Source organism: Phyllobates terribilis, unplaced genomic scaffold (assembly GCF_046119375.1).
Source record: "Phyllobates terribilis strain yellow unplaced genomic scaffold, ASM4611937v1 Scaffold_2__4_contigs__length_985480577, whole genome shotgun sequence".
In the NCBI taxonomy this organism is placed as follows: Eukaryota; Metazoa; Chordata; class Amphibia; order Anura; family Dendrobatidae; genus Phyllobates; species Phyllobates terribilis.
Genome location: NW_027362762.1, coordinates 944,412,619 through 944,432,471, shown reverse-complemented (window position 1 = coordinate 944,432,471; position 19,853 = coordinate 944,412,619). Strand labels below are relative to the sequence as shown.

The 19,853-nt window shown below is 45.6% G+C and overlaps 1 protein-coding gene across 1 annotated transcript in view; it reads right to left on the bottom strand.

Moving 5' to 3' along the window:
• Window positions 1–2,428: 2,428 nt before the first annotated feature.
• The window catches only part of UMODL1 (uromodulin like 1), a 251,656-nt gene continuing 234,231 nt past the window's right edge, over window positions 2,429–19,853 (bottom strand). Inside the window, exon 19 of the mRNA XM_073669337.1 lies at window positions 2,429–2,616. Coding sequence (XP_073525438.1) covers window positions 2,429–2,616 — 188 coding nt within the window. The remainder of the gene's footprint in view (window positions 2,617–19,853) is intronic.

Sequence of the window (19,853 nt, the reverse complement as noted above, 5' to 3'; positions counted from 1 at the left end):
AAGATCTGGGGAGTTTCCAGGCCATGGACCCAAAATCTCTATGTTTTGTTCCATGAGCCATTTAGTTATCACCTTTGCTTTAGGGCAAGGTGCTCCATCATGCTGGAAAAGGCATTGTTGGGCGCCAAACTGCTCTTGGACGGTTGGGAGAAGTTGCTCTTGGAGGACATTCTGGTACCATTCTTTATTCATGGCTGTGTTTTTAGGCAAGACTGTGAGTGAGCCGATTCCCTAGGCTGAGAAGCAACCCCACACATGAATGGTTTCAGGATGCTTTACAGTTGGCATGAGACAAGACTGGTGGTAGCGCTCACCTCTTTTTCTCCGAATAAGCTGTTTTCCAGATGTCCCAAACAATCGAAAAGGGGATTCATCAGAGAAAATGACTTTGCTCCAGTCCTCAGCAGTCCACTCCCTGTACCTTTTGCAGAATATCAGTCGGTCCCTGATGTTTTTTCTGGAGAGAAGTGGCTTCTTTGCTGCCCTCCTTGAAACCAGCTCTTGCTCAAAGAGTCTCCGCCTCACAGTGCGTGCAGAAGCACTCACACCAGCCTGCTGCCATTCCTGAGCAAGCTCGGCACTGCTGGTAGTCCGATCCCGCAGCTGAAACAGTTTTAAGTTACGGTCCTGGCGCTTGCTGGTCTTTCTTGGGTGCCCTGGAGCCTTTTTGACAACAATGGAAGCTCTCTCCTTGAAGTTCTTGATGGTGCGATAGATTGTTGACTGAGGTGCAATCTTTGTAGCTGCGATACTCTTCCCTGTTAGGCCATTTTAGTGCAGTGCAATGATGGCTGCACGTGTTTCTTTAGAGATAACCATGGTTAACTGAAGAGAAACAATGATACCAAGAACCAGACTCCTTTTAAAGTGTCCAGTGATGTCATTCTTACTTAAACATGATTGATTGATCGCCAGCCCTGTCCTCATCAACACCCACACCTGTGTTAATGGATCAATCACTAAAACGATGTTAGCTGCTCCTTTTAAGGCAGGACTGCAATGATGTTGAAATGTGTTTTGGGGGTTAAAGTTCATTTTCTGGGCAAATATTGACTTTGCAAGTACAGTAATTGCTGTTAAGCTGATCACTCTTTGACATTCAGGAGTATATGCAAATTGCCATTACAAAAAATGAAGCAGTAAACTTTGGAAAAATTACTATTTGTCTCATTCTCAATACTTTTGGCCATGACTGTACTTAGTCATTTTTTCAATAAAGATAATATGAGATACTTTGTCAAATGCTTTGCTGAAGTCGAGATATACTATATCTACTGCATTTCCCTGATCCACCCAGTCAGTGATTCCATCATAGATGGAGATGAGATTAGTCTGGCATGACTTGTTTGCTCCAAACCCATGCTGGCTCTGGTTAATTACTGTATTCATATCCAAGTGCTTACAAAGATGAGGTTTAATAGTTTCTTCAAAGATCTTTCCTGGTATAGAAGTAAAGTTCACTGGCCTGTAATTTCCTAGCTCCATCTTTTTTCCTTTTTTGAAGATAGAGACAACATTTGCCCTTCCCCAATCTTATGGGACTTCTCCTGTTCTCCAGGAATTTTCAAAGATTCTGGCTAGTGGTTCTACAATTTCCTCTGCTATCTCTTTCAGTACCCTGGGATGTAATTCATCTGGACCATGAGATTTAAATTCATTTAAATCAGCTAAGTGTTCCCTCATCACAAATAAGAAATAAATAAGAAAAAATAAATAAAAGCCAATAAAAATACTTAATTAAAATTTAAAAAAATATTAAAAGAAATGCAGTTCCAGCAATGAACACTAGTAGTCATGATTTAAATAGCAAAATAGATGCAGTTCCAGCTATGTCCACTAGTGGTCTCCCATGTTATAAAATGTACATAACATATTTTTGTAATATATATTTATATTTAATCTGCGTCAATATTAATGTACAACCTAGCACAGTCCCTAAGCAATCCAATGTACGTTTGCACTTGCCTAGAGCAGACTTTTTAGGTATAACTGCAATGCCAGCAGTGACCACCAGGCTTATTTAGAGATCTCACAGCAGCACAAAGTATTTCAGGAGACGAGTATGCTCATCTTGTACTGGGTTTGTGACCTGTCCACTCATGCAATGATATGAATGAGGGTAGTGAATAGTGAGTGAGGTAACAGACTAAAGCATTAGGTTATAGAAGAAAACGATGATAACAAGCTGCAATACCAGCAACGACCACCAGGCTATGGAACAATATTTTATGCCTATTAGTATAGATCACAAATCCCCCAGTTCCTGAATATTCAGCTTATAATAAACTATGCAAATGTCGGCTTATCAATTTAGCAAATGGTCTAATTAGAAGATATTGTTGTACGGGCGGATTATGAAGCTGTAATACCAGCTATGACCACTAGGCGGGGTAGAGGTCTTGCCGATCTTGTCTTGATCTCTTCGCCTCTAGCTGGAGAACACTTGGTAGCCAACGTCTCGAGTTTTAATCTTAAAGTTGTAGTTTCCGGTTCTTCTTTCATGCCAGCAAATCAAGATGGAAACCACCATGGCAACCAACAGCAGGACCCCGATAACAATAAGGGCGATGTACCCCGGTCCCAGCGCGCCAGTAGTTGGTGACTCTTCATCATGTGCTGGAAAATCAATCAGAAATAAAGGCAAAGTGACTTTTCATATAAAACAGGGACTTATTTATTTAGGAACTATACTTTTTTTTTATTTGGGCACTACTATGTAAGCACTGTGTTACAGTATTATACAGGCACCATATATTGTAGCATTAATGGGCACTTCAGGATACTGTTATCTAGAAGTACATGGCAGTATTATGTGGGCACGTTATGATACTGTTATCTAGAAGTACATGGCAGTATTATGTGGGCACGCTATGATACTGTTATCTAGAAGTACACGGCAGTATTATGTGGGCACGTTATGATACTGTTATCTAGAAGTACATGGCAGTATTATGTGGGCACGTTATGATACTGTTATCTAGAAGTACATGGCAGTATTATGTGGGCACGTTATGATACTGTTATCTAGAAGTACACGGCAGTATTATGTGGGCACGTTATGATACTGTTATCTAGAAGTACATGGCAGTATTATGTGGGCATGTTATGATACTGTTATCTAGAAGTACATGGCAGTATTATGTGGGCACGTTATGATACTGTTATCTAGAAGTACATGGCAGTATTATGTGGGCACGTTATGATACTGTTATCTAGAAGTACATGGCAGTATTATGTGGGCACGTTATGATACTGTTATCTAGAAGTACATGGCAGTATTATGTGGGCACGTTATGATACTGTTATCTAGAAGTACATGGCAGTATTATGTGGGCCCGTTATGATACTGTTATCTAGAAGTACATGGCAGTATTATGTGGGCAGGTTATGATACTGTTATCTAGAAGTATGTGGCACCCCAGAGGCTCTGGTTGCCACAGTGGTAGTAATACCATGTCTGGGAGCAAAACAGGAGTTTCCTGGTCAGGAACACACAACATGCAACACCTCCGGCTCCAGACCAGAAAAGGGGAGGATCCTGCCCTATATAAGTGGGTCTGGAGGCGGGGTTAGTTGAGTTCAGTGTCAGGAGTCAAGTAGGACACAAAGGAGCAAGGAGCTGAGGACTGGAGCTGGCAGAGCTCGTCCTAGCCAGAGTACACACCAAGAACCGGACACCGGAGTCCGAGGCTGTGGGACCCTTCAAGCCCAGCAGCAGAAACCGCACGGCAGGAGATTGCAGGTCTCCTGGCCAACAGAAGCCCGGAGGCTCAGCCACACAAAAGGACCAGTGCCGCCACAGAGGAGCGAGGAATACACAAGGTCCGAGTCGCCAGCCATACGGGTGAGCAGCACGTTACACTCAGGGACGTGGGCTACAACACGACTATAAGCGGGATAGCCAAAAGAGTACAGTCAGAAAGGCAGGCCTACAACTCCACCTGACCAGGGGAATTCTAGGATTGCTCCCAGACTGACCAGGTCCTCATCCCTAGCAAGTACTCCCGTTGGGGCCTATATAATTGTCACCAGTAAAGACCCCAGGACTGCACTGCAAAGACTCCGTGTTATTATTATTGATCCAGGCACTATCACCACCATCATCCATACATGCTGCCCTGAAGCTCCACTCTTCCTGTGGGGAGTCACATCACCTTGCTGCACATACCACCAGCTTCAGCGGACTGCTCCGCAGCGGCGGATCCCAATAACCGCATTCTACAGGTGGCGTAGTCGGACTATACAAACAGATTCACATAAACTACCCTGGTTTGACCGCCGTGGGTCACGGACCGGGTCATCGCCACGGTGACTACAACCCCCAGCATCTACTAGGCCCAGCTCTGGGTATCCCAACGGCCCAGGGGGTGCGTCAACTTTGGCGTAGTCGGCAAGATTACGTGCCCGCTACCACGGGTACTGCGCGCCTTCACAGACTGTGTCGCATACCGTGGTGAAGAATTCCCGCCATCTGCTGCCGTTTTCCCGCCATTGTCCGCCATTTTCGGGTCGCCGCGCGGGAAGAAGAGGGACATGATCGCTGAAAACGCGCAAAGTCCAAAGCCCCGCCCCACGCACGGATGCAGCGCCAGGTCCCGGAAGGAGCAACAGCGAGCGCTGACGTCAGACGCGTGCGACGCCAGGTCCTCAATGGAGACCATCGCCTGCCGAACTGCGGCCTACGGAAGGAAAGAGAAGGAAGGTAGGCCACGGTTCACTAGGGGGGAGGAAGACGCCCGATATGGAGGGAACTTCAACCACCGGCGCGGCCGCTGCCGCGGTAATGCCATTCACCATGCCTTATATACTGGGGGCAGCGTGGTTGCCCCAGTACTCAGGAGAGTCGCACACCCTGAGTGACTTCAAGGAGAGACTAAGCAGTTTATTTAAAGTATACCCCCTGTCCGAGGAGCAGAAAGTAAGCATCCTTATAGGCCAGTTGATTGGTGCAGCCCAGAGAGAAGTAAAGTCCTGGTCAACCAGGGAAAAAGGGACTGTAAAAGAGATACTGGCTCGCCTAAAGGACACTTTTGACACCCGTACTACAGCAGAGATAAAGATGAAGTTTTATGGGTGCAAACAACGAGCACAGGACAGCGTACGCTTTAAACCTGCAGGAGGCGCTGAGGGCCGTCAAGCAGGTAGACCCCGACAGTGTGCGTCATGAAAACAGACTGTTAACTGAACAATTTATTGAGGTTTAACTGTCCAGCGCCCACCGAACCCAGCTGCGCATAATGGCTCTGCAAAACCCTGATTTGGACTTTGCTCAATTTAAGGACAGGGCCATCCGGGTGCTACGAGAACCAGCACCAAGTGGCGCTACAGCTCACCGGCGCCCAGCTATCACCTACCACCAGGAGGTGGCACCCTTTTCCCCGGAGCCTGTAGGAGCTGATGCACAGACTCTGGACAACAGACCTGCACCATCAGGTCCAAGAGTTAACTAAAATTTGTAGCTGCGCTAACCAAAACTGTGCAGTCCTTGCAGGTGTCTCCCAAATGAAAGATCCAGCTGGCTTCCAGTCCGGAGGACGTCCCGTGGCGCCGACAGAAGAGGATTCTACCATCCAGAGGGAGGAACAGCGACCGCTACGACCAGGACGGACAACCCATCTGCCGCCGCTGCAACCAGCCACGACATTATGCAAGGTACTGTCATTTAAACGGGCAAAACCTGGGGCAGAGGGCCAACCCCCAGGCATAAGACCACCAGGCCCATCAAGCTGGCGAGACAAATATGTGGGAGGACGACCGGTCCTACCGTCGTGCTGGACGGCTTTCCAATGAGCGCGTTGCTGGACACTGGATCCCAGGTGACCACCATCCCCTACATTCTTTTCAAACGGTGCTGGACTGACTCTGACATCACCCGCCGTCCAGATGAACATTTGAGCATCTATGCCAGCAATGGTCAACCCGTACCTCAGGTGGGGTTCAAAGAAGTGACCATAAAGGTTAGCAAAGTCGAACTGCAAGCACAAGGACTGATTATTGTCGACATTGATCGCCGAGAAAGTCATCCCATGATAATTTTAGGCACTAATGTCATTGAAAATTGTCTTGCAGAAATAATTGTCTTGTTACAGCAGGTTGCGGAGACCGCCAGTTCCAACCTGCAGCGGGTTCTACAAAGAGAGATCAGAGCCCTGATGAAAAGACAACAGGTAGAACTGTCTGGTGGTGAGATTGGCAGTGTTAGGATGAGTGACCCATTCCCTATTGCCATCATTGGGGAAAAAGAAGTCCACTTGCCCCGGTATGCCACCCTAGCCAAGCTATTCACCGTCAATCAAAATTCTATAAAGACAGTGGAACCCTTACCTCCATCCAAACAGGCGGAGGATAATGGCTGCAAGGGACAGATGGAGGACTGGTGTCAGAAGCTGCATGTGGGCACTGACTCCACCCCTCCACATCAAAAACAAGGAGTATACCGGGTGGTCCAGGAGTAAGAGAGGGTCTTCAGTAAACACCCACTCGACTTCGGGCAGGTAAAGGGGGTTCAACACCATATCCCCACGGGAGACCATCCACCCATTAAAGAAAGGTACCGGCCTGTACCCCCTGCACACTACCAAAATGCCAAAGGGATGTTACGAGAGATGAAGGAGGCTGGGGTAATAAGAGACAGTTGTAGCCCCTGGGCAGCTCCATTAGTTCTTGTAAAGAAAAAGGATGGCACAATGAGAATGTGTGTAGACTACAGGCAAATTAACCGCATAACTCATAAAGATGCGTACCCGCTACCCAGGATTGAGGAGTCACTAGCTGCGTTAAAATCTGCTAATTATTTCTCTACTTTGGATCTTACTAGTGGGTATTGGCAGGTTCCTGTAGCAGAGGCGGATAAGGAAAAGACCGCATTCACCACCCCGATGGGCCTCAGCGAGTTCAACTGCATGCCATTCGGGCTCTGCAACCCCCCAGGAACCTTCCAGCGGTTGATGGAGTGCTGTCTAGGACATAAGAATTTCGAGACAGTCCTCCTGTACCTGGATGACGTCATAGTATACTCCAAGACATATGAGGATCACCTGAAGCACCTGGTGGAAGTGTTTGAAGCCCTGGCTGGCTTTGGCCTGAAGGTGAAGCCATCAAAGTGCCACCTGCTGAAGCCCAAAGTACAGTACTTAGGACATGGTAAGCGCTGAAGGTGTAGCACCAGACCCCGACAAGATCATCGTAGTCAAGGACTGGCCAAGACCTTCCACCATCAAAGAAGTGCGGCAGTTCCTCGGGTTAGTAGGCTACTACCGAAGGTTTATACCAGGCTTCACCCATGCAGGACCTCCTGATAGGCCAGTCCAGGAAGGCCAAGAACCAGAAAACACCATTCAAATGGGACAAGCTGGAGGATGAGTCCTTCACCACGTTGAAGATGGCCCTAACAAGAGACGAGGTCCTGGCCTACCCCGATTATGGCCAACCCTTCATCCTTCACATGGACGCGAGCAACGTGGGACTAGGAGCGGTGCTGTTCCAGATTCAGCAAGGCAGAGAAAGGGTGATAGCCTACGCCAGCAGGAAGCTCCGGCCCACAGAAAGAAACCCAGAAAACTACAGCTCCTTCAAGTTGGAGTTCCTTGCCATCGTCTGGGCTGTGACTGAGCACTTCAAGCATTATTTCGCCTCCTCCAAATTCACTGTGTACACGGATAATAACCCGCTGACACACCTGGACACTGCAAAACTTGGTGCCCTGGAACAAAGATGGATGGCCCGACTGTCAAATTACGAATTCACCATCAAGTACCGGGCTGGGCACAAGAATGCAAACGCAGATGCGCTGTCCAGGATGCCTAACTTGCCAGACGGGGGAGAAGACCCAGAGGAGCTGGAAGAGATAGAAATCCCCGCGTTCCACCGCCATGGGATAAAGCAGTGCTCCCATTGTGTGAAGAACAGGTGCTCTGCCAACAGAGAAGGCACGTTCAATCCATTGCCCCACCATGGATGGGCAGAAACACATGACAGTGACCGGCTGTACGCCTAGTCAAAGAGTTGCTGACACAAGCTGACTCATACCCTGATTCAGATGCTCCGGAAGAGACCAAACAGCTGTGGAAAGAAAAGAGCAACCTGTTCATTTATGAAGGGAAGCTGTGTCGATGAACTGTCAACTCCCGGACACATGAGCTGGTCTGGCAGGTAGTAGTCCCGAGGCGAGATGCGTCTATGGTCTTGGAAGCGTACCACGATGGAGCGGGACATTTTGGATGGAAGAAGCTGGAAGTCCTGCTACGTGAACGGTTCTATTGGGTTGGCATGAGGAAAGCAGTCGAGAGGTGGTGTCGAGAATGCGGACCATGCAACCTGAGAAGAAAAGACCGTGACAGCCAGAGGGCTCCCCTGCAGCCCACAATCACCAAGCAGCCCCTCGAACTGGTAGCCCTGGACCATGTGAAGCTATCCCCGAGCAGGTCAGGCTATGTCTACGCTCTCACCATCGTAGACCACTACTCCCGGTTCCTGGTAGTAGTGCCAGTCAAGGACCAAACGGCTCAGACAGCAGCCAGAGCTTTCCAACAGCACTTCTGCCGCCCGCATGGTTACCCAGAACGTGTGCTAACTGACCAAGGTCCGGCCTTCGAAGCAGAAGTATTCCAGGAATTCTGCAACCTGTATGGCTGCAAGAAGATCCGGACAACACCTTATCACCCCCAGACCAACGGGATGTGTGAAAAGATGAATCAGGTGGTGATAGACCTACTGAAGACGTTGCCCCTGGAGGAACGCAGCCTGTGGCCAGAAAAGTTGCAAGACCTGGTGGATCTCTACAACCACATCCCAGTGAATTCCACCAACTGCACACCAGCTTACCTGATGAGAGCAAGACCTGGTAAGCTGCCCGTCGACCTGGATATGGGAGTCCTAACACCAGAGACCGTCCCACCAGATGCAGATTGGGATACTGAACGGCAACAGCAATACCGTAAGGTACAGGAAAGTGTTGAAAGAAGTCTTTCCCAAGCAAGAGAAAAGCAAGAGAGGACTTACAATCAACATGCACCAGCTGCCGCCTTGTCTCCAGGAGAGCAAGTCCTAAAGAGGAAGAGGAGACTCCACAAGTTGGATGACCAGTGGGAAAAAGAGCCGTACACCATTCTACCATCAAGCCATGATAACACCAAGGTGTGCCTCATAAGTAAGGACGGAGGTGAGACAACAGCAACAGTTTCCAGAGACCACCTGAAGAAATGTCCCGAGCAGCTACAGCATGCTGAAGAAGGCCAAGATATCCCTCAACCCGCAGAGGAAGTGGAAGAAATGGTCAGCACAGTACTTGGAGAATTTCCACGGTCGTGGACACAAGTAAATAATGCAATAGTTGTGCCAGTCCTTACATTTCTCCAACCAGCCCCTCAAGAAGCTGTAGAAGTCCCAGTAGAGTTGGAAGAACCATTGGCCCCGGAGACAGAAGATTCCTCACCAGCAGACCAGGAGAATCTACCCTCTGCTAGTAGCGAGCCTGTCGTACCCACGGTAAGCCAAAGGATCCGTAGGAAGCTGCCAAACCTACCAGAGACACCTCCAAACACCTGTAGTGAGGTGAACATTGAGCCCGCCACACCAGGGGTAAATACAGGGGACCAAGGTAGAACACAGACAGACAGTGTGTTACGTAGGTCTACCAGAATCACAGGAGGTCAGATCCCTGCTCGTTGGAGAATTTAAATGTAACTATAACTGTATTATTGCAAATGTTTTATGTGTATATTAAATATGTTTTTTTCAGTTACCCGACAGAGTCTAAAAAAAGACTTTCAGGTTATGGACAATGGATAACCAAAAACTTTGCCTTGTAAATAGTTGCACCTGTAAAGTGCCCCATTGTGCCAGACCACAGAACAAAAACCCGTGGAGGTGGCTGAAGACGTGGTCCAGCATCCGGATCATCAATGCCCTGTAGCCACCCCAGGGCCTCCGTGGAGGGTTTGGGACGGGTCCCTCAAACTACATCTTCAGTGGAATGGACACCTGGTTACGGATGATACCATGACCTAAAGAGACAGTAAAGACTGTAATATGTTCATGTATTGTATATTGTTACCTGTTATTTTTGCAAAATGTGTTCAGTCCCGGAGTACTGAAATTTACTAGGGGAGAATGTGGCACCCCAGAGGCTCTGGTTGCCACAGTGGTAGTAATACCATGTCTGGGAGCAAAACAGGAGTTTCCTGGTCAGGAACACACAACATGCAACACCTCCTGCTCCAGACCAGAAAAGGGGAGGATCCTGCCCTATATAAGTGGGTCTGGAGGCGGGGTTAGTTGAGTTCAGTGTCAGGAGTCAAGTAGGACACAAAGGAGCAAGGAGCTGAGGACTGGAGCTGGCAGAGCTCGCCCTAGCCAGAGTACACACCGAGAACCGGACACCGGAGTCCGTGCCTGTGGGATCCTTCAAGCCCAGCAGCAGAAACCGCACGGCAGGAGATTGTAGGTCTCCTGGCCCCCAGAAGCCCGGAGGCTCAGCCAGTACCAGGACCAGTACCGCCACAGAGGAGCGAGGAATACACAAGGCCCGAGTCGCCAGTACAGACTGGGACTCAGGAACAGAAGCGCAGATGCGGTGGACAAACACAGCAGAGTGAGGCCGCCCAGAGGGGTGAGCAAGAGCAGAACAAGACGAGACCGCCTGGAGCGGTGAGCGAGAGAAAAGCAGGAGAAGGCCGCCTGGAGCGGTGAGTGAGAGGAGCAGGACGAGACTGCCGGAGCAGAGAGCAAAGGGTCAGAGCATAGCGAGACTGCCGGAGCAGCGAGCAAAGGGTTGGAGCAGAGCGAGACTGCCGGAGCAGCGAGCAAAGGGTCAGAGCAGAGCGAGACTACCGGAGCAGTGAGCAAAGGGTCAGAGCAGAGCGAGACTGCCGGAGCAGCGAGCAAAGGGTCAGAGCAGAGCGAGACTGCCAGAGCAGCGAGCAAAGGGTCAGAGCAGAGCGAGACTGCCGGAGCAGCAAGCAAAGGGTCAGAGCAGAGCGAGACTGCCAGAGCAGCGAGCAAACGGTCAGAGCAGAGCGAGACTGCCGGAGCAGCGAGCAAAGGGTTAGAGCAGAGCGAGACTGCCGGAGCAGCGAGCAAAGGGTCAGAGCAGAGCTAGACTGCCGGAGCAGCGAGCAAAGGGTCAGAGCAGAGCGAGACTGCCGGAGCAGCAAGCAAAGGGTCAGAGCACAGCGAGACTGCCGGAGCAGCGAGCAAAGGGTCAGAGCACAGAGGAAACCGCCGGAGCGGCGAGCAAAGGGTCAGAGCAGAGCGGAAACAGCAGGAGCGGTGAGCAAGGCAGAGCAGAGCGGAAACCGCAGGAGCGGTGAGCAAGGCAGAGTAGAGCGGAAACCGCAGGAGCGGTGAGCAAGGCAGAGCAGAGCGGAAACCGCAGGAGTGGTGAGCAAGGCAGAGCAGAGCGGAAACCGCAGGAGCGGTGAGCAAGGCAGAGCACAGGGGACAGGGCTCTGTTCACACGGAACAGACTGGAAGGGAGAGGCAGAACCAGGTACACACAAGATACTTGCAATGAAGTAGCGAGTGGACTCTAAACTCACAAACGGGAGTACAGGGACAACGAGTAGGAGTTAGGTACGGGATAAGATTCTGCAGGAAAAGGGAAGGTACAGACATAGAGAAAAACAGGTAACATGCTAGGAGAGTATTCAGACAAGAACAGACACAGCAGCAAGATACAGGAGCGATTCTAGGTATGCAGCCCCTAGAAGGCGGAACGAACAGGCTAGGAGCGTGTTCAGACAGGAACAGGCAAGATACAGGAACGGATCTAGGTATGCGGCCCCTAGAAGGCGGAAAGAACAGGCTAGGAGCATGTTCACACTGGCCTGGAAATACAGCCTCCAGGATAGGCAGAAGACAACAGGCTAGAAGATAGTTCAGACAGGACACAGTTCAGACACGGGAACTGATACCGCAAGGCAGGAAACATAGACAGGACCTGGCACATCAGTGACTAGAAGCCAACTGACAGAACACAATGCTCAGGCAAGGATTCCAGGAAAGAGCTGGGTTAAATACCAGGTGACAGACAGCAATAGGCTGAGGACGCACAAGGGGTGTGCCCGCAGCAGCTACAAGAAGCAGAAAGTGATCGGGCCCCGCCCTTAAGCAGAAGAAACAGAGGAAAGCAGACAGCATGGACGAAAGCCAGAGTGATAGTCTGGACTGGAAATCAAGTGCGCGCTCTTGCACAGTGGGAGATGGACCACTATGCAAGGACGCCGCCAGGTATGTTACAGCAGTATTATGTGGGCACGTTATGATACTGTTATCTAGAAGTACATGGCAGTATTATGTGGACACGTTGTGATACTGTTATCTAGAAGTACATGGCAGTATTATGTGGGCACGTTATGATACTGTTAACTAGAAGTACATGGCAGCATTATGTGGACACCTTATGATACTGTTATCTAGAAGTACACGGCAGTATTATATGGGCACGTTATGATACTGTTGTCTAGAAGTACACGGCAGTATTATGTGGGCACGTTATGATACTGTTATCTAGAAGTACATGGCAGTATTATGTGGGCATGTTATGATACTGTTATCTAGAAGTACACGGCAGTATTATGTGGGCACGTTATGATACTGTTATCTAGAAGTACATGGCAGTATTATGTGGGCACGTTATGATACTGTTATCTAGAAGTACATGGCAGTATTATGTGGACATGTTATGATACTGTTATCTAGAAGTACATGGCAGTATTATGTGGGCACGTTATGATACTGTTATCTAGAAGTAAATGGCAGTATTATGTGGGCACGTTATGATACTGTTATCTAGAAGTAAATGGCAGTATTATGTGGGCACGTTATGATACTGTTTTCTAGAAGTACATGGCAGTATTATGTGGACACGTTATGATACTGTTATCTAGAAGTACACAGCAGTATTATGTGGGCACGTTATGATACTGTTATCTAGAAGTACACGGCAGCATTATGTGGGCACGTTATGGTACTGTTATCTAGAAGTACATGGCAGTATTATGTGGGCACGTTATGATGCTGTTATCTAGAAGTACATGGCAGTATTATGTGGGCACGTTATGGTACTGTTATCTAGAAGTACACGGCAGTATTATGTGGGCACGTTATGATACTGTTATCTAGAAGTAAATGGCAGTATTATGTGGGCACGTTATAATGCTGTTATCTAGAAGTACATGGCAGTATTATGTGGGCACGTTATGATACTGTTATCTAGAAGTACATGGCAGTATTATGTGGGCACGTTATCATACTGTTATCTAGAAGTACATGGCAGTATTATGTGGGCACGTTATGATGCTGTTATCTAGAAGTACATGGCAGTATTATGTGGGCACGTTATGATACTGTTATCTAGAAGTACATGGCAGTATTATGTGGGCACGTTATGATACTGTTACCTAGAAGTTCATGGCAGTATTATGTGGGCACGTTATGATACTGATCTAGAAGTACACGGCAGTATTATGTGGGCACGTTATAATACTGTTGTCTAGAAGTACATGGCAGTATTATGTGGGCACATTATGATACTGTTATCTAGAAGTACACAGCAGTATTATATGGGCACGTTATGATACTGTTGTCTAGAAGTACACGGCAATATTATGTGGGCACGTTATGATACTGTTGTCTAGAAGTACACGGCAGTATTATGTGAGCACGTTATGATACTGTTGTCTAGAAGTACATGGCAGTATTATGAGGGCACATTATAATACTGTTATCTAGAAGTACATGGCAGTATTATGTGGGCACATTATGATACTGTTATCTAGAGGTACACGGCAGTATTATGTGAGCACGTTATGATACTGTTATCTAGAAGTACATGGCAGTATTATGTGGGCACGTTATGATACTGTTGTCTAGAAGTACACGGCAGTATTATGTGGGCACGTTATGATACTGTTATCTAGAAGTACATGGTAGTATTATGTGGGCACGTTATGATACTGTTATCTAGAAATACATGGCAGTATTATGTGGGCACGTTATGATACTGTTGTCTAGAAGTACACGGCAGTATTATGTGAGCACGTTATGATACTGTTGTCTAGAAGTACATGGCAGTATTATGTGGGCACGTTATGATACCGTTATCTAAAAGTACACGGCAGTATTATGTGGGCACGTTATGATACCGTTATCTAGAAGTACACGGCAGTATTATGAGGGCACATTATAATACTGTTATCTAGAAGTACATGGCAGTATTATGTGGTCACTTTATGATACTGTTGTCTAGAAGTACATGGCAATATTATGTGGGCACGTTATGATACTGTTGTCTAGAAGTACACGGCAGTATTATGTGAGCAAGTTATGATACTGTTGTCTAGAAGTACATGGCAGTATTATGAGGGCACATTATGATACTGTTGTCTAGAAGTACATGGCAGTATTATGAGGGCACATTATGATACTGTTGTCTAGAAGTACATGGCAGTATTATGAGGGCAAGCTATGATACTGTTATCTAGAAGTACATGGCAGTATTATGTGGGCACGTTATGATACTGTTGTCTAGAAGTACATGGCAGTATTATGTGGGCACGTTATGATACTGTTATCTAGAAGTACATGGCAGTATTATGAGGGCACGTTATGATACTGTTATCTAGTAGTACAAGGCAGTATTATGTGGGCACGCTATGGTACTGTTATCTAGAAGTACATGGCAGTATTATGTGGGCACGTTATGATGCTGTTATCTAGAAGTACGTGGCAGTATTATGTGGGCACGTTATGATACTCTTGTCTAGAAGTACACGGCAGTATTATGTGGGCACGTTATGATACTGTTATCTAGAAGTACATGGCAGTATTATGTGGGCACGTTATGATACTGTTATCTAGAAGTACACGGCAGTATTATGTGGGCACGTTATGATACTGTTATCTAGAAGTACACGGCAGTATTATGTGGGCACGTTATGATACTGTTATCTAGAAGTACATGGCAGTATTATGTGGGCACATTATGATACTGCTATCTAGAAGTACATGGCAGTATTATGTGGGCACGTTATGATACTGTTATCTAGAAGTACATGGCAGTATTATGTGGGCACGTTATGATACTGTTATCTAGAAGTAAATGGCAGTATTATGTGGGCACGTTATGATACTGTTATCTAGAAGTACATGGCAGTATTATGTGGACACGTTATGATACTGTTATCTAGAAGTACACAGCAGTATTATGTGGGCACGTTATGATACTGTTATCTAGAAGTACACGGCAGCATTATGTGGGCACGTTATGGTACTGTTATCTAGAAGTACATGGCAGTATTATGTGGGCACGTTATGATGCTGTTATCTAGAAGTACATGGCAGTATTATGTGGGCACGTTATGGTACTGTTATCTAGAAGTACATGGCAGTATTATGTGGGCACGTTATGATACTGTTATCTAGAAGTAAATGGCAGTATTATGTGGGCACGTTATAATGCTGTTATCTAGAAGTACATGGCAGTATTATGTGGGCACGTTATGATACTGTTATCGAGAAGTACATGGCAGTATTATGTGGGCACGTTATAATGCTGTTATCTAGAAGTACATGGCAGCATTATGTGGGCACGTTATGATACTGTTATCTAGAAGTACATGGCAGTATTATGTGGGCACGTTATCATACTGTTATCTAGAAGTACACGGCAGTATTATGTGGGCACGTTATGATGCTGTTATCTAGAAGTACATGGCAGTATTATGTGGGCACGTTATGATACTGTTATCGAGAAGTACATGGCAGTATTATGTGGGCACGTTATGATGCTGTTATCTAGAAGTACATGGCAGTATTATGTGGGCACGTTATGATACTGTTATCTAGAAGTACATGGCAGTATTATGTGGGCACGTTATGATACTGTTACCTAGAAGTTCATGGCAGTATTATGTCGGCACGTTATGATACTGATCTAGAAGTACACGGCAGTATTATGTGGGCACGTTATAATACTGTTGTCTAGAAGTATATGGCAGTATTATGTGGGCACATTATGATACTGTTATCTAGAAGTACACAGCAGTATTATATGGGCACGTTATGATACTGTTGTCTAGAAGTACACGACAATATTATGTGGGCACGTTATGATACTGTTATCTAGAAGTACATGGCAGTATTATGAGGGCACATTATAATACTGTTATCTAGAAGTACATGGCAGTATTATGTGGGCACATTATGATACTGTTATCTAGAGGTACACGGCAGTATTATGTGAGCATATTATGATACTGTTATCTAGAAGTACATGGCAGTATTATGTGGGCACGTTATGATACTGTTGTCTAGAAGTACAAGGCAGTATTATGTGGGCACGTTATGATACTGTTATCTAGAAGTACATGGCAGTATTATGTGGGCACGTTATGATACTGTTATCTAGAAATACATGGCAGTATTATGTGGGCACGTTATGATACTGTTGTCTAGAAGTACACGGCAGTATTATGTGAGCACGTTATGATACTGTTGTCTAGAAGTACATGGCATTATTATGTGGGCACGTTATGATACCGTTATCTAGAAGTACACGGCAGTATTATAAGGGCACATTATGATACTGTTATCTAGAAGTACATGGCAGTATTATGTGGTCACTTTATGATACTGTTGTCTAGAAGTACATGGCAGTATTATGTGGGCACGTTATGATACTGTTGTCTAGAAGTACATGGCAGTATTATGTGGGCACGTTATGATACCGTTATCTAGAAGTACACGGCAGTATTATAAGGGCACATTATGATACTGTTATCTAGAAGTACATGGCAGTATTATGTGGGCACGTTATGATACCGTTATCTAGAAGTACACGGCAGTATTATAAGGGCACATTATGATACTGTTATCTAGAAGTACATGGCAGTATTATGTGGTCACTTTATGATACTGTTGTCTAGAAGTACATGGCAGTATTATGTGAGCACGTTATGATACTGTTGTCTAGAAGTACATGGCAGTATTATGTGGGCACGTTATGATACCGTTATCTAGAAGTACACGGCAGTATTATGAGGGCACATTATGATACTGTTATCTAGAAGTACATGGCAGTATTATGTGGTCACTTTATGATACTGTTGTCTAGAAGTACATGGCAGTATTATGTGGGCACGTTATGATACTGTTGTCTAGAAGTACACGGCAGTATTATGTGAGCAAGTTATGATACTGTTGTCTAGAAGTACATGGCAGTATTATGTGGGCACGTTATGATACTGTTATCTAGAAGTACATGGCAGTATTATGTGGGCACGTTATGATACTGTTGTCTAGAAGTACATGGCAGTATTATGAGGGCACATTATGATACTGTTGTCTAGAAGTACATGGCAGTATTATGAGGGCAAGTTATGATACTGTTATCTAGAAGTACATGGCAGTATTATGTGGACACGTTATGATACTGTTATCTAGAAGTACATGGCAGTATTATGTGGGCACGTTATGATACTGTTATCTAGAAGTACACGGCAGTATTATGTGGGCACGCTATGGTACTGTTATCTAGAAGTACATGGCAGTATTATGTGGGCACGTTATGATGCTGTTATCTAGAAGTACGTGGCAGTATTATGTGGGCACGTTATGATACTGTTGTCTAGAAGTACACGGCAGTATTATGTGGGCACGTTATGATACTGTTATCTAGAAGTACATGGCAGTATTATGTGGGCACGTTATGATACTGTTATCTAGAAGTACACGGCAGTATTATGTGGGCACGTTATGATACTGTTATCTAGAAGTACACGGCAGTATTATGTGGGCACGTTATGATACTGTTATCTAGAAGTACATGGCAGTATTATGTGGGCACATTATGATACTGTTATCTAGAAGTACACGGCAGTATTATGTGGGCACGTTATGATACTGTTATTTAGAAGTAAATGGCAGTATTATGTGGGCACGTTATGATACTGTTATCTAGAAGTACATGGCAGTATTATGTGGGCACGTTATGATACTGTTATCTAGAAGTACATGGCAGTATTATGTGGACACGTTATGATACTGTTATCTAGAAGTACACAGCAGTATTATGTGGGCACGTTATGATACTGTTATCTAGAAGTACACGGCAGCATTATGTGGGCACGTTATGGTACTGTTATCTAGAAGTACATGGCATTATTATGTGGGCACGTTATGATGCTGTTATCTAGAAGTACATGGCAGTATTATGTGGGCACGTTATGGTACTGTTATCTAGAAGTACATGGCAGTATTATGTGGGCACGTTATGATACTGTTATCTAGAAGTAAATGGCAGTATTATGTGGGCACGTTATAATGCTGTTATCTAGAAGTACATGGCAGTATTATGTGGGCACGTTATGATACTGTTATCTAGAAGTACATGGCAGTATTATGTGGGCACGTTATCATACTGTAATCTAGAAGTACACGGCAGTATTATGTGGGCACGTTATGATGCTGTTATCTAGAAGTACATGGCAGTATTATGTGGGCACAATATGATACTGTTATCTAGAAGTACATGGCAGTATTATGTGGACACGTTATGATACTGTTATCTAGAAGTACACGGCAGTATTATGTGGGCACGTTATGATAATGTTATCTAGAAGTACATGGCAGTATTATGTGGTCACTTTATGATACTGTTGTCTAGAAGTACATGGCAGTATTATGTGGGCACGTTATGATACTGTTGTCTAGAAGTACACGGCAGTATTATGTGAGCAAGTTATGATACTGTTGTCTAGAAGTACATGGCAGTATTATGTGGGCACGTTATGATACTGTTATCTAGAAGTACATGGCAGTATTATGTGGGCACGTTATGATACTGTTGTCTAGAAGTACATGGCAGTATTATGAGGGCACATTATGATACTGTTGTCTAGAAGTACATGGCAGTATTATGAGGGCAAGTTATGATACTGTTATCTAGAAGTACATGGCAGTATTATGTGGGCACGTTATGATACTGTTGTCTAGAAGTACATGGCAGTATTATGTGGGCACGTTATGATACTGTTATCTAGAAGTACATGGCAGTATTATGTGGACACGTTATGATACTGTTATCTAGAAGTACATGGCAGTATTATGTGGGCACGTTATGATACTGTTATCTAGAAGTACACGGCAGTATTATGTGGGCACGCTATGGTACTGTTATCTAGAAGTACATGGCAGTATTATGTGGGCACGTTATGATGCTGTTATCTAGAAGTACGTGGCAGTATTATGTGGGCACGTTATGATACTGTTGTCTAGAAGTACACGGCAGTATTATGTGGGCACGTTATGATACTGTTATCTAGAAGTACATGGCAGTATTATGTGGGCACGTTATGATACTGTTATCTAGAAGTACACGGCAGTATTATGTGGGCACGTTATGATACTGTTATCTAGAAGTACACGGCAGTATTATGTGGGCACGTTATGATACTGTTATCTAGAAGTACATGGCAGTATTATGTGGGCACATTATGATACTGTTATCTTGAAGTACACGGCAGTATTATGTGGGCACGTTATGATACTGTTATTTAGAAGTAAATGGCAGTATTATGTGGGCACGTTATGATACTGTTATCTAGAAGTACATGGCAGTATTATGTGGGCACGTTATGATACTGTTATCTAGAAGTACATGGCAGTATTATGTGGACACGTTATGATACTGTTATCTAGAAGTACACAGCAGTATTATGTGGGCACGTTATGATACTGTTATCTAGAAGTACACGGCAGCATTATGTGGGCACGTTATGGTACTGTTATCTAGAAGTACATGGCATTATTATGTGGGCACGTTATGATGCTGTTATCTAGAAGTACATGGCAGT